This window comes from Pteronotus mesoamericanus, unplaced genomic scaffold (assembly GCF_021234165.1).
Source record: "Pteronotus mesoamericanus isolate MK-2021 breed Mesoamerican mustached bat unplaced genomic scaffold, CSHL_Meso_final contig_163, whole genome shotgun sequence".
Classification (NCBI taxonomy): domain Eukaryota; kingdom Metazoa; phylum Chordata; class Mammalia; order Chiroptera; family Mormoopidae; genus Pteronotus; species Pteronotus mesoamericanus.
Window position 1 is genome coordinate 3,564,780 of NW_026555064.1, and position 15,119 is coordinate 3,579,898.

At 38.5% G+C, this 15,119-nt stretch overlaps 1 protein-coding gene across 2 annotated transcripts in view; it reads left to right on the forward strand.

Moving 5' to 3' along the window:
- Positions 1 to 15,119, forward strand: part of LRBA (LPS responsive beige-like anchor protein) — a 520,386-nt gene that overhangs the window by 180,968 nt on the left and 324,299 nt on the right. For both annotated transcript variants that reach the window (XM_054562615.1, XM_054562626.1), the window contains exon 36: positions 14,172 to 14,280. In XM_054562615.1, coding sequence (XP_054418590.1) covers positions 14,172 to 14,280 — 109 coding nt within the window. The remainder of the gene's footprint in view (positions 1 to 14,171; positions 14,281 to 15,119) is intronic.

Below are 15,119 nucleotides of genomic sequence, written 5' to 3' on the forward strand. Positions count from 1 at the left end.
AGGATGGGTTCCTGTGAAATGCTGAGCAAATGCTACTAACATTGAAGAGACAAAGGCAGTAACGGGAAACTAGAAGATGGTAGCAGATACGGTGTAACAGAGCAACCCGAAGCCGGGTTCCAAGTGAGGTGTGAGCAGAGCCATTTCCCTCAATGTTTTTTCTTTCTTGCATAAAACTCTCTCATCTCCCTCTTTATAAATACATTCTTGAGAATAAATTCTGTCACAGCCCTAAGAATTTTTTTCCTCTAGAACATGCTAACTTGCAAACACTAGCCTCACAACGACCGTGAGTTACTGTTTTAAAACACACAACTAAGGGTTATTGTGCAAAATCAGTTTAGGAAAACAGCTTGATGTCAGGCCATGTGACATTTATGTTACATTTAAAATGTATATTAAATTACGGAGCACTTAACATTTTCAGGAAAAAATAACTTTATGGAATATTTGCTATTTCCATTCCAATTATAGTGAAGAGTCTGGACACATTGTAGTCTCCCTGATAAAGGGTGTTGGCTCCCACAAGAACTGGGCACCCCTGGGCTAGCTCGGAACTGGGAGAGATCCCGATCGGTTTTACATCTGTGTGCACCGCCCGGAATCGAGTCTCCGTCCGTGACCATGTATCCCCCTAGACCCCGCACAGGGCCCAGATGGCGTGCTGTTGACTCTGCACCCGCAGCCCGTGTAATTTGGTTAGCCAGTGCCACTCCAGTACATGGAGTGCAAAGAAAGAAATACGTTTGTGTGCAGCCTGCTAAAGATTTTTGAAAGCTTTTTTTTTTCTCCCCCAATACTCTTTAGTTGGTCATCAGTCTTGTTTTTCAGGCTTCAGGCTTGTGTATTCTTTGATATTAGGTCCTTTGCCTCACTCAGAGTTGTTACAGAGAGCTTTACATCAAAAAGGAGTAGAGATACCAATGTAAGGGTGTTTGTGATACTGAATTGTGGAATATGCCAAGTGCGTGTTGCGGGAGGAAGTGAGAAAGGTGTAAGCAAGGAGGCAGTTACATGGAGAATTAGGTAATAATTCTGCAGAATAAGAATAAAACAATATTAATAAATGGAGATACAGTCTGAGAGGTTAGGTTTTAGTAGTTGTTTCTGAAGTCTTTCTTCAGTAATACGACATTTCTTTTTTCCTCTCAGATTTGGTTTGTGACTATGCTGTGTAGGTAATTCTAAAGAAATTACACCATTAGAAGGATTGCCAATTCAGGAACGTTGCTTTCATATTCTGAGTCGTTAGGGTGCAGAAAAGTGGTAACTTTCCTTTCCCATCAGTGGTGAGGATGTTTCGTAGGGAAAATTTGACAGTTGCTGCTAATGGGGGTCACAGAAAGCCCAGGAAACAGAGCAGTAATATTGGAAAACTCTTGGCGAAAACGTGTGCATGTGCTTACCCAAGGTCTAGACTAGTATAATCAGATGTGGACAATGGGCTGTAATGTAGTTACGGGAGATGGTTGTCATCATTACTGTTATTTATGGGGCCTCCCGCGTGAATCTGTTCTAGTTGGTCACTTGATAGGGCTGTTTGTTTCCTAAGGCTGACACAAGCATTTCTTTCCCCTCCTCGCACTGCAGGTATAAATTATACATAATTTTTCTTCTTAATATTAAAATATGTGAATTATTTTGTGCTCTGCATTTAGCGATATAATTTAATATTGAGTAAACCTAATATTTTGAGACTGCTTATTATACTTAAAAGTTTAGTTGGAAAGAATAGTTTGCACAACTATAGATAAATTACTATTGCTAAACACTGTATAATTTGTATATTTAGGAAAATATGCATGTAGATGGAAAAAATTAAAATATTTAGATATCTTATTTATATTTTTTTATAATGAAAATAAAATTCATATTTGTATGTCTTAAATAGGAGGTGTGTTAGCCAGGGCCTTCTGAAATACTAGATTTAGAAGCATTTTGTAAATTGTGAAGAAAAAACTATATGCTTCTTTTCTTTTTTGGAAATATAATATTAAATACTTTATTTATGCCCTAATCAAAGTTTATAATATTCTTCTAAATAAGATTAGATAGCATTATTTTGTATTATGCAGTGAAAATGTTTCACACTTAAATTTCTGATATAGTTGTGTCTAACCTAAAAGCTAGAGTTTTGCTTTGAGTTTCTTAGATATATGTGAATACTTGAGACTGTTTACTGTCAAGCATTGCCACAAACTACCTATTTATCAAATTATGGCTGAACACATGCTACCTGAATAGTGCCTCTTAGGTGCTATGGTTGATTAAAAAAGAAGAATAAGTAAAATATGTCTTTTCTCAATTAGCTGTGGTCTGATAGGGAAAAGAGAAGTATACATAGTAATCAAATAGAATTTTTACATTACTGAATAAACAAATTTAATACATGCTGTATACACAGTAAGTATGAGGTAAAGGTTGACATAAAATAAAGTCTTTATAGTGTAAAATTGCAGAGTATTTCTCAGGGAGAAGGAAGATTGGATTGGGTCTTAAGGAAATTAAAATTCCTGGCATAAGGAAAGGGCAAACGAGCAGATTGGGGATGGAGCTGGCCCTCGTTTTCTGTCATTCACTTAGAGTTGTGTGTGCCGGTCGCGGCTCTGGAGGACGTAGCTGTGGATGAGATACTACTGTCACGGCGAAAAGGACAAATGATAAACAAGTTAACGAACAAATAAGATAATTCAGGTAGCAATTCATGTTGAGAAGGAACAGGATGTAAGGAGAGAAAAGAGGGAAAGCTTATAGGGAGGCCAATATAGAGGATTTAGAGAAGATTTGCGAAGTGATAATTGATTTGAATGAAGAGAAGTTGCTAGCCAGTTTGAGACAGGTCACTGCATTTTAAGGTGAGGAAATAGCAGGGACAAAGTGCTTAAGGAGAAAATGATGTTGGTATATTACTGAACCAAATAAAAGGCCAAAGTGTCTGGAGCAAAATGAGTAAGGGAGTGAGTGAGGTTTGGAAATGTCAGAAGTGTTCAGGTTTCTGATCACACCTAGGGCCCTGTAAGCTGTGGTAAGAAATTTGGATTTAATCTTGTTCAGTAAGAGTGTATTTCAATTTCAGACAGAGGAATGGGATGATATGACATGCGTTTTGTTTTGTTTGTGCTTGAGGCATTTAACTGTTTATTCTTAAATTTTTAATTATTTTTAACTCTGGTAAAATACACAACCTTAACTATTTGAATGTGTGTGGTTTGGTGGCATTGAATATATTCATGCCATTTTGTATTCCTGACCACCATCCTTCTCCAGAACTCATTTCATCTTGCAAAACTGAAATGTAATTCCCGTTAAATAATTACCCCTTCCCTCCTCCCTGCTCCCAGCCCCTGGCAGTTACCATTATATGTTCTGTCTCTATGAATTTGACTAACTCCAGGTGCTTCATATTTGTGGAATCATACAGTATTTGTCCTTCGGTGTCTAGCTTTTTTTTACTTAGCATCACGTCTTTAATTTTCATTCATATTGTGGCACTTGTCAGTATTTCCTTCCTTTTAAAGGCCGAATAATCTTCCATTGTGTGGACATATCACATTTTATTTATCCATTTATCCATCAGTGGACACTCGGTTGCTTTCACCTTTTGGTTATCGTTAACTCCCTGCGCTGCTAGTCCCTGCTTTCTGTTCTTTTGGCAATGTACCCAGAAGTGGAATTGCTTGATCATATGATCTATGTATGACCCATATAAATAACTTTTTAAGGAACCCCTGTACTGTTTTCCTTAACAGCTGCACAATTTTACACTTCCGCCTATAGTACGTAAGGGTTTCAATTTCTCCATATTCCTGGCAACAGTAATTTTACTTTATTTTTTATATTAGCCATTCTAATGGATGTGAGATGGGTTTGATTTGCATTTCCCCAATTAATGATTTTGAGCTTCTTTTCTGTTGCTTATTAGCCACTTGTATATATTCTTTGGAGAAATACCTGTTCAGTGCTTTGCTCAGTTTTAAATCAGGTTGTCCATTTTTTTGATGTTGAGTTGTAGGAGATCTTCGTATATTCTGGATATTAACCGCTCATCAGTTGTATGATTTGCAAATATTTTCTCCCATTCCATGGAATACCTTTTTACTTTGTTGATTATATCCTTTGATGCACAGTTTTGAATTTTATATAGTCCAATTTGTCTGTTTTTTTTTTCCATTTGTTGCCTGTGCTCTTGGTGTCTTGCCAAGTCAAAGGTTTTGCCAAGTCAAAGGTTTTGAAGTTTTCCCTCTGTTTTCTCTTAAGAGTTTTATAGTTACAGGTATTATATTTAGACCTTTAATTCATTTGAGTTAATTTTTCCTACATGGTGGAAGGCAAGGGTCCAGTTTCATTCTTTTGCATGTGGATATCCAGTTTTCCCAACCTCCTGCCTCTGGTGTTTAAAGGAATGAATAGTGATACAGGTTTTGTATGGGGAAGAATTGATGCAGATAAATCAATGTAGATAGTACTGAAATATTTCAGGCAGGAATTGAAGGTGGCTTAGGCTCATCTGATAGCTGTGGTGATAGAGATATGTGGACAGGTATGTGGTATGTTTAAGAGTTAAAGCATTAGAACTTGCCTTCATGAACTGATATTTGGGGGTGAGGGAAAGAAAATCAAGGATTAATTGCAGGGTTAATTTAAATGGACTTAATTACATTTATAGAAGTGATAAAAATGAGGTAGGGATAGGGGAAGAGAATAGGGTTATACAGAGAGTAGGTAGGTAGGACCAAGAGTTCTGTTGGGGAATACTAAATTTCAAATGCCTTTGGGTATCCAAGGGAAAATTTTAGTTGGACAGTTGGCAGTGTGAGTTGAAAATACAGGAACCCCCCTCCCACCATCCACCCCCCAAAAAAGAGAAAAGAAAATATGGGGAAGCAAGAGTAGGGTTAGAGTAACAGGAATCAGCAACCATAGTGAGATTTACAGGTCGTAGGATAGATTATATAATTTATAGAGGAAAGGGCACAGAACTGAACTCTGGGACGACAACATTTAAGGTAATGCAGGGAAGGAGGCAGTAGGAAAGGAGACAGTGAAGGAGCAGCCCCTGAGTAGGAGGAAATCCAGGAAACTTCTTTATTTCATGTTGAAGGAGGTAAAAGAAGAAGAGAATGAAATGTTTTAAGAACTGTATGGTAGTTACCACCATTAACCTACTATTTGCATGTAGTCCTAACTTCTTATATTAGATTGTAAACTTCCTGTGGATAGTTTTATGCATCTTTGTATTCCTCACATGTAGTAGTCTAGAATTGCTTGGCATAAACCAGTGTTAAAAAAAAAGAAGTATTTTCCTTAAAAGGACTGCTGGCCCTCTAGCAATGATCAGGCACTGTTCTGTGGTCTGGGGATATAAGAATAAATTATACACGGTTGGTCCAATTTGGAATGGAAGACAGATTTGTAAATACATAATTGACATGGTGTCATACAGAATGATACAATGTAATAAGTACCACAAAAAAGGCACATGCACCTTGGTAGGAGATTAGTTTTGCAGAGGGAAACAGATGTAGGATCAGAAAAGGTTTTACTTAGTTGACTTTTGAGTTTTGCTTTGAAGGATAAATAAGATAGGCAAGATGGAATTAGAAATGAGGTCATTCCTGGCTGAGAGACTAGTAGGAACAGATGCAAAGAGGTGCAAGAGTAGAGTGCAACGTTTGAGAAAGCAGCCTTAGAGTGTACAGGAGTGGCAAAAAGAGCCTGGTTTCTGAGCCAGCCAGAATTGTTCACGTGCTTCTGTAGATCATGGGAAGGTAGTTAACTTTTTAAAAAGTATACAATGGTGATAAGATTTTCATTTTAGGAAACTGACCCTGTGGAGCACTGGCTAGACTAACGAGACTATCGGAAAGAAGTTTGATTGGAGGCTAACGCAGTAACTGAAGCCATGATACTGAGGGCGCTGGGCAAGAGGATAGCAGCAGCTTTCAGAGTTACTGCAGCGGTGGGATGGACAGCACTTAGTCTGCTAGATGTCGAAGAAGGAAGAGTCAAATATGATTCATTTCTAGCTTCAGTAACTGGATAAATAGCAATGATTTTTATTAGCCAGGGTTGAGAAGGAAAAATGAATGATCTCTGAATAAGGGATTAGTTTAATAAATTATGGCCCATTCCAGCCACGGAAATCCTCTGTATGATAGTGGTGCAACATTAAGTAAATGAACAGGTTTGTGTAGTATGACTCATTCACACTATACAAATGCATTAATACAAGTGTTAAAACTATTTTTACATACAAGCATATACATATATACATACAATAATTATGTATATGTGTATTTTTACATACAAGGACATACATATATACACACATATATACATAATTATTGTGTGTTTATATATGTACACGGATACCATATCTGTTGGTGTAAGTTTAGAAAACTGTAGAGACAGGAACATAAACTGTTAATGGTGATGGCTGATTTTTAAAAATGGAGTGGGGGTTGGTAGCTTTCAATTATTGCTTCATTATTAAAGTATTGCATGATTTTCTTTACCACCTATATTACTTTTATACTAAAGCAGCAAAGAAAAGGACAAAACATCAAGACTGAGTAGTATTTGTCTGTTGATCCATTGATTAATCTATCTGCTTAGTAAATGTCCATCTTGAAAATTAAATGGTAGGACAGGGCGTTTGGCTCTCTTCAAAATACAACACATTTTTTCCCCTTTCGTAACTTAGTTCCAAGTATTGTCTGCAGTGACATTTCCTTTTCTACTGGGGTTTTTTCATCTTGAGGAGCTTGTAATGATCTTTGCTTCTACAGAACTTTGGATAGCACATGTATTTTTATGTTATAGTTATACTTGTATCACTTATCTGTTGGTGCATAACACATTACCACAGACGTGGCGGCTTAAAACAACACGCATTCACTCCCTTGCAGTGCCTGTGCATCAGGTGTCTGGGTATAGCTCAGCCGATCCTCTACTTAGGATTTCACAAGTGTGCAATAAAGGTGTTGGCCAAACTGTGTTCCTCTCTTGAGTTTGGCGTTGTCTTCTAATCTCATATGGCTGGTTACTGGCAGAATCCAATTGCAGGGCTGAGGTCCCCATTTTCTTGTTGGCTGTCACCGGGGTTTGATCTCAGCTCCTAGAAACTGTCTTTAGCTCCTTGTCACATGGCTCTCTCACAACATGGCAGCTTACCTTTTCAAGGCTGGCAGGAGAATCTCTTCAGTCTGCTAAGGCAGAGCCTTATAACACATCACCTTTCTGTCAAAAGTAACCTAATTAAGGAACGACGGTCTCATCTCCTTTGCTATACGAGGTCTGTCCGCAAGAAGTCCAGCCATTGTTAATGTAATGGGAATGGTTTGCATGACATTGAGGTAACCTGGCAGCCACAGAGAGTGGACTGGAATGCACTTGCGTTAATGACGACTTCACTGTACTAGTCAGTGAGGTTGGTGGACGGTATTGAGTGAGCATGTGTACTGTGTGGCCGTTGCATTAAAAAATGACTTGAGTGAGTAGGGCAATGAATCTGCATCAAGTTATGCATTAAGGTTGAACATTCTTCCACGGAAACTGTTTGGATGATTCAGAAGGCTGAAGCGATGGGCAACCAGTTACTGGCAGCTTTATCACGACAGTGTGCCCACTCATGTATCACATCTTCTGCAGAGTTTTTTGGCAAAACGTCAAATTACCCAGGTGACTTAGCCCTGCTACAACCCAGATTGGGTGCTCTGCGACGTACGACTTTTTTGAAAACTAAAATCACTTTTGAAAGGGAAGAGATTTCAGACTGTCCATGAGATTCAGGAAAATATGACAGGGCACCTTGTGATGATTATTGGGAGAACTGTGTGAGGTCCTAAAGTGCCTGCGTTGAAGGGGACTGAGGCGTCATTGTCCTATGTACAATGTTTCTTGTATCTTCTTCAATAATGTCTTTATTTTCATATTATATGGCAGGATATCTTCTGGACAGGCTTCATATGTTCTTTTCCTAGAAGTGAGCCCCAGATTCTGCCCACGCCAAACTCAATGGGGTAGAATCATACAAGATCTTGTCTTATTGGAGGTCACCTTATGGTGTATCCACTATATCACTTACATTAATGTTTAAAGCTGAACAGACCTCATAGTAATCTCATGCTCCCCAACCACACTGTAAGGAAAGCTCATCTCTTGTATTTAGCTTTCTTTATAATAACATAGTAGCTGTTCAACTGGTATTTGACAGACAGGGAATTGTGGAGAAAGACGTTAAAAAATCAGCGTAAGTATTCAGAAGACTTTTTCAGTTATGGTGTGGATGAAATGAATAAGGTTTGAGTTTTAGGACATTGGCCATGAAATAGCATAAATTAAATCTGGAAATATCACAGAGGAAATACCATGTGTGCCAACTGATTAGAAGCCTGGAGGAAGGTGGTAGAGAAGAGGGAGAAGACTAGAATAACTTTGAGGTTGCTTGTTTGGGGACTGGGAAAATGCTGTGCCATTGACTAATCAATTCAATTAGTGTGGGAGTACTGTGAGGCAGTAAATTGATGTTAAATTCACGATGTGGTTTTTGGTCTCCAGAGAGAAACTAAGAAGCACAAACCAGTATTTCACATGTGCACTTGTGAAAGCCCTTGCCTTCTCTATCTGCCGAGTCATAGGAAGTTATTCATTAGCAGTTTTAAAACTGCACTAGGGATTGTTTTTGTCTGTAATGCCTGAATGTGTACTGTTTAATAGCATTGAAAAAACCTCCCTTCTGATGTTACCCAAAAATCATAGGTAAGACGTTGCATTAAGCTTGCAGATAGGAGGCAGCTGGGGGAGAGGGGCCCGGCCATTTTAGCATCTCTGTGCACAGATACTGTTTCCTTATTTTGTTTTCTAGTTTAGTTTTCCTGTGACACAGAACCTATTTTTTATGATTTCCTTTGAAATTCATTACAGATTTCTCAGTTATCCCACATTTTGCCTGTTCTTCTATATATATTCCATGTTTGCCTGAAAAGAATTTTACTTTTCACTTAGTGGGTGTAGTACTATACACGTATCTATGTCAGTCAATTAGATCAAGTTTGCATCACATTGTTAAAAAATACTCTGTAGCTTTATATTTTTGATACCTGTCTGTCAGCCATTTTCTTAGGAACATGCAAATGTAAAATCTCAAAATTCTGAATATCTTTGTCTCTGCCTTATTTATCTTATTTGAAGTGCTTATCTCTCTCTAATTTTGCTTCCTGGAGCCAATTTTTCTTATGTTAATAACAGTACAGCAGTCCTTCTTTATCTGTGGTTTTGCTTTCCATTATTTCAGTTACCCGTGGTCAGCCATGGTCCAAAAATATTAACTGGAATATTCCAGATATATACAATTCATAAATTTTAAACTGCATGTCATTATGAATAGTGTGATGAAATCTCCCACTGGCCTTCTTTGTCCCACCTTTGTGAATCATCCCTTTGTCTGGTGTAATGTCAACCAAAGGTTGTCATCACCAATTCAGTGTCAACAGGAGTTCCCAATTTGGGGTGCAGTCAAGGGGAGAGCCTTTATTCAGTGCAAGCAGCTCAATTGTGAAACAGCTCGGCTGCAGAATAGCTCACTTGTGATTTCAGCACAGTTGTGGAGCAGAATGGCTGTGAGATAGCTCATTACTGACAGAGCTCAATTATTATACCGTGTGACTGTGGAACAGCTTGGGTGAGGTGGCTCCCCTGCCACAGCTCTGCTCTGGCAACACAGTTCTGCTGGGCTCCAGCCGGTGTGAGAGCTCCAGCTCCAGTGTTACAGCCTCAGCCAGCGCGAGAGCTTCAGCTCCTCCTCCGGTGTGAGAGCTCCAGCCTCCGCTGGTGATAGAGCTCCAGCGCCAGTGTTGTTACAGCTCCAGACAGTGTTAGGGCTCCAGTGAGACAAAGGGGAGGCTGCGGTTTTAGAGACAGTTCCCAGGCAGGTTCCCAAAAGTTCCGGTTTTATGCAAATGAGGTTTCCAAATTTGTACTTTTTTTCTTAATTGTTTCTAATCATAAAGATCTGATTAGTTGGAATCCTGTGTTCTGATTGGTTGTTATAGAACAATTCTGATTGATCCGTATAAATGCAAATGAGGATATAATTGTGCAGTTCTAATTGGACAGGGGCAGGTCTCAGTGCTTTCTTAAAAAGACAAAACCAGAGCTTCCCTGCTGTGGTTGATTTAGATGGCGTCAAAAAGCAGGGCAAATGGGAGAAGCCAGGCGTTCAGCCGGAGATCTCTCTCCCCCAGCCGCCTCCCGGGATCCTGAATACGTGAGGAGCCCCTGTCAATACATGGCTGCTAGACTTACTTTATAAGACTTTGATCCTTAGTTGACTTTGGGGATTCCACCTCAGCAGATAAATCCCTTCTTGGAGTTCATTTCCAATGAATTTTTCTTCTTGGGAGGCCACACATTATTTGTGCCCTTTATGTATTTGTTCTGCTTTTTGCATGTTCCTCTTTTCTTTTTTGTTTTCTCCTTTTGAGCTAAATATTTTGATTATACAATTTTTTCTTACTCCCTTATTGTTTATACATTATTTTAGATACTTCTAATAGTTGTCTGGAGATTGCAGTGTGAATATTAGAGTTGTTAACATCTTATATAAATTGGTTCTTTCCCCAATTTGTGGACAATAAAAGAACGTATATCACTAATTTCCTTTATTTCTATTGTCTTGAGTGCTATTGTTAAAAAATTTAAGATTATATTTTTGAATGTTAGAAGTCATTATTGTCACCATTCTTTCAGATTTACGTGGATGTTTACATTTCCCATTGCTTTGTTTTGTTTTTCATTAGTGTGATACCATTTTCCTCCTGTCCAGAGACGCCCTTGTAATGTGGGTTATCTATTGACAAATTCTTTTTGGTGGTGATTAAATGTCCATTATGCTTTTGCCTGAGAGGAAAAATTTCTCTCTACCTTCTTAGGTTCTTGGGTTGAGGACCTGTGAATCAAACTGTCAAAAGACAGATAGGCAAGTTAAAAGATAGACTTTTTAAAAATTCATGTATGTTGAAGGGACTTACCAGAAATGTGTGGCTCAAGGCAGAGTTTCAGATTTGAAGGTTTGTACCATCCTAATGGTGGGGAGGGAGAAGGCAGCAGGGCATTTATGGGAAAACAAATGACTTTTAGGAAAGATAAATGGATCCATAGGAGAATAGGTGGGAGACACAATTTAGTGACAGTATCCCTTTTGGAAATTTCTTTTTCTTTCTTTTCTTTTCTTTTCTTTTCTTTTCTTTTCTTTTCTTTTCTTTTCCTTTCCTTTCTTCTTTCTTTCTTTCTCTTTCTTTCTTTCTTTCTTTCTTCCTTCCTTTCTTTCTTCCTTCCTTCCTTCCTTCTTTCTTTCTTTCTTTCTTTCTTTCTTTCTTTCTTTCTCTCTCTCTCTCTCTCTCTCTCCCTCTCTCTCTCCCCCCTTTCTCTCTTCCCTTCCTCCCTTCCAGAAGTTAATTTCTTTCTTTTCTTTCCTTTTCTTTTTTCTTCTCTCTCTCTTTCCTTCTTTCTTTCTCTCTCTCTCTCCCCCCTTCCTCCCTTCCTTCCTGAAATTTCTGCCTTCCCTTCCCCTTCCTCTTCCCTTTGGAAATTTCTTAAGCAGATGTTGACTGGTAGTTTCCAGGTAACAGAGTCGGTCTTCCTTGGTTGGGAAACTTCAGTGGAGAGGATTTATGACAGTTGAATAGATAAGAGCAAGATATCATCATCCAGATGATGATGAAGAAAGAAAAAGATATCAAAGAAGTCTTTTTTTGGGAGACTTTGCTTTTTGGCAGATAAGGAGAGTTCAGAAAAGGACTTCTCAGTGGTATATTCTGGATACCTTCACTTTTGTAATTGGGAAATACTTTCTGGGTATGGAATTCTTAGTTAGCTGCTCTTTTTGTTTACTTTGAAGAGGCCATTGCACTCTTATTTGCCTTCTATCAGTCTTATTATTGTTCTTTTGAAGACAAAAAGGTGTCCTTACGTGTTGCACTCCCCCCTCCCCCCAAGCTGCTATTAAGATGTTTTTCATTTGATGGTTTCATCATGATATGACTCAATGTCATTTTATCCTGCTTGGAGTCTCATACTCGAACACATGGCCCAGTGTTTTTTTCCCCTAGTTTTGAAAAAATATTGCTCTTTTTCTCTCAGTTCTCTTCAGTTAGTGCCCTTTTCTAATTACCTCTAAATAGTCTACTCTCTTTACTCCATATACACACATTAGGCCTTTCTACGATTTCTTGTATATGTTTTAGGTTTTTGTCAAATTTTCTTCATTTTTCTTACCATGCTTCTGTGTAGTTGTCACTGACCCATCTTTCAGTTAAGTGGTTCTTCTTTTGTTGAGTTTCATAAACAATAATTGTGCTACTAATTTCATGTTTTGTTCAGTACAGTTTAAAATCTTTACTGGATTTCTTTTTTTTATAGAATCTGTTCTAGGAAAAAGATTTTATAGAATCGTAACCAAAACTACATTAATTTTACAGTATTCAGATATGAAACTTTATCGTCTTGATTTTCTGTGAGTTGGTTTCTTTTTGGTTTTTATTCATTTGGTGTTATGTCTGTTAATTTGTGATTAGACATTGGGAAGTGTTTTTAAAATTGGAAGGGTAAATGTAAGTCTCTGGATGATGATATCTTGCTCTTGGGAGGATTTTCTTTTGATTTCTGATTAGCAGTGAAACTAGGTGCTGATTATGTTAATTTAGGACTGAGCTGATTGAATCAAAACTGGAGCTCAAAAACTCTTCGTGAGAGTTTGTCTGATTTTCGGTTTGCTTACTCCGAGCATGGAGCCCTCAGGAGGCCTTACAAAAACCTGGGCTTTTACTGTGGCCCTTGTGCACTAGTTTCTGGGTTCTTTTCACCTCACTCTGTGAGATTCTGAAATTTTTTTAAACTTTTTTGTTTAGTTAGTAAACTGGATATAAATCACCATAATGTTGTTTGAGATTTATTTTAATAGTATTTTTGAGGCCTGGTCTATTTCTTCTTTCCTAAAGTATATCTGGGTTTCTTCTGTAGGCCTGGGTAATCTACTAGGACCCATCTACCTTGGCAGGTTATAAAATTCAACTTTTTTGTCTGTAGCTCTGAAAGGCTGAACACAGTTCTGCTCAGCTTCTCTCTTCCCACCTGTGACTAGCAAGGGCTTTAATGGGGGAAAGCCAGGCAGGCTTTCTTCTCTAGGATCTTGGCTCCTTAAATCCTGGCTGCTGTGGAAACTCTACAGTGTCTTTAAAAAGATTGAAACAAATCTAATTAAGAATTTTTAGTTGCTTTTGTTACATAGTTTCATAAAAGCTAATCTGCTCTTGCAGGAAAGATATCTTTTTTGCTGTTAAATTCTTTAGTTATTTAGCGTGAAGTAATGATACTTCATTGGGTGCGATGTCAGAGAAGAGAGAAAACATTCTTCCCTTCCCAATCAAAGTGAATAATCATATATGGTATATGTGTATACATAGAGAGGTCTGTCCAGAAGGTATCCAGCCATGCAATATGAAAACTAGAGTCATTATTGAAGAAGATAGAAGATGTAAGAAACATTGTACATAGTTCAGTGATGCCCTAGTCCCCTTCAGAGTAGGCACCTTGGGACCTCACGCAGTTCTCCCAGTTACCTTCAGCTGCCCATCGTGTTTTCCTGAATCTCATGGTCAGTCTGAAAATGCTTCCCTTTCAAAGATGATTTTAGTTTTGGGAAAAGCCTGAAGTCGCAGGGTGCCAATCTGGGCTGTAGGGGGCTGAGTCACCTGGGTGACTTGATATTTCACCAAAACCTCTGCACAAGAGGTGATGCATGAGCAGGTGTGTTGTTGTGATGAAGCTGCCAATCACTGGTTGCCCATAGCTGCAGCCTTCTGAATTATCTGAATAGTTTCTGTGGAGGAATGTTCAAGCTTAATGTAAAATTTGATGCAGATTCATTGCTCTACTTGCTCAGTCATTTTGAATGTGACAGCCACACAGTACACGTGCTCACTCAGCACATCTACTGCCCCTGCTGACTAGTACAGTGAAGTTGTCATTATTCATCCATGTGCATTCCGGTCCATGCTCCTTGGCTGGCCGGTTACACCCATGTCACACAAACTGTTCTCGTTATATTAATAATGGCTGGACTTTTTCCGGGCAGGCCTCATATTTACTTGATAATATTCATTTCTTTATAGGTTGCTGAGCCAAACAATGAAGGATCATCTAGTAAGAGTAGCAAACGAAGCTGAATTTATCCTGAGCAGGCAGCGAGCAGAGGATATTCACAGACACGCGGAATTTGAGGTAGGTTAAACATACGGTTGCTGTGAGGAAATTAGCACTGCCTAGGTAAAATGGCAGTATTGCGTGATCAAACATGTCATCCAGAAATTAAGACTTAACCCTTGTGAGAGAACCTGGGAAGATAGTACAAGTCTCTGTAGCCCTCTACTCCAGTTCCTCTGCAAGTTACTTGCAGCAGCTTCTGTGTATGTGACCTGATTTTAGCCAGATAAGCTGGGCATTGAATCTGATAGTTTTACAATAAAGTAAACTGGTGAAGGACTTTTGTCCTCTCTGGACAAGACAGAGCTAGTTAACTAGAATTGAAGACCCCTATGGAAGAGGTAAGATCTTACAGGTTTCTAGAGAGAAGCTGAACACAGGCATGATGTTTCTGTACCTTGTGGTTTGAGAACATACTAATGTCTGTAGTAGAGGAAATGGGGGAGCATGTAGCTTTCTCCTTGGGTCCTCTCAGGGGGACTAAGTGGCAAACCCCTCCTGGGACCACTGCTTATCTCAGTAGTTGCACCTGAACATGTGCAACAAATGTTAATTCATAGAGGAAACTAAGGTGAACTAGAAGTTTGATAAGAATATTTGCTAAGAATTGGAAAAAAATAAAAAGCACCATTATGGGTACTTTCTTACATGTTAGAAGAAATAACATTACGTTTAGATTGTTAATGCTATGATCTAGTACAATGATTTTCAATGTTTTCATCTCATGGCGCACATAAACTAATTACTAAGATTCTGCGGCACACCAAAAAATATATTTTTTGCTGATCTGACAAAAATACAGGTATAATTATGATTCATTCATACTGGATGGATTTTGTTGTGTTGGCTGTTGTCTT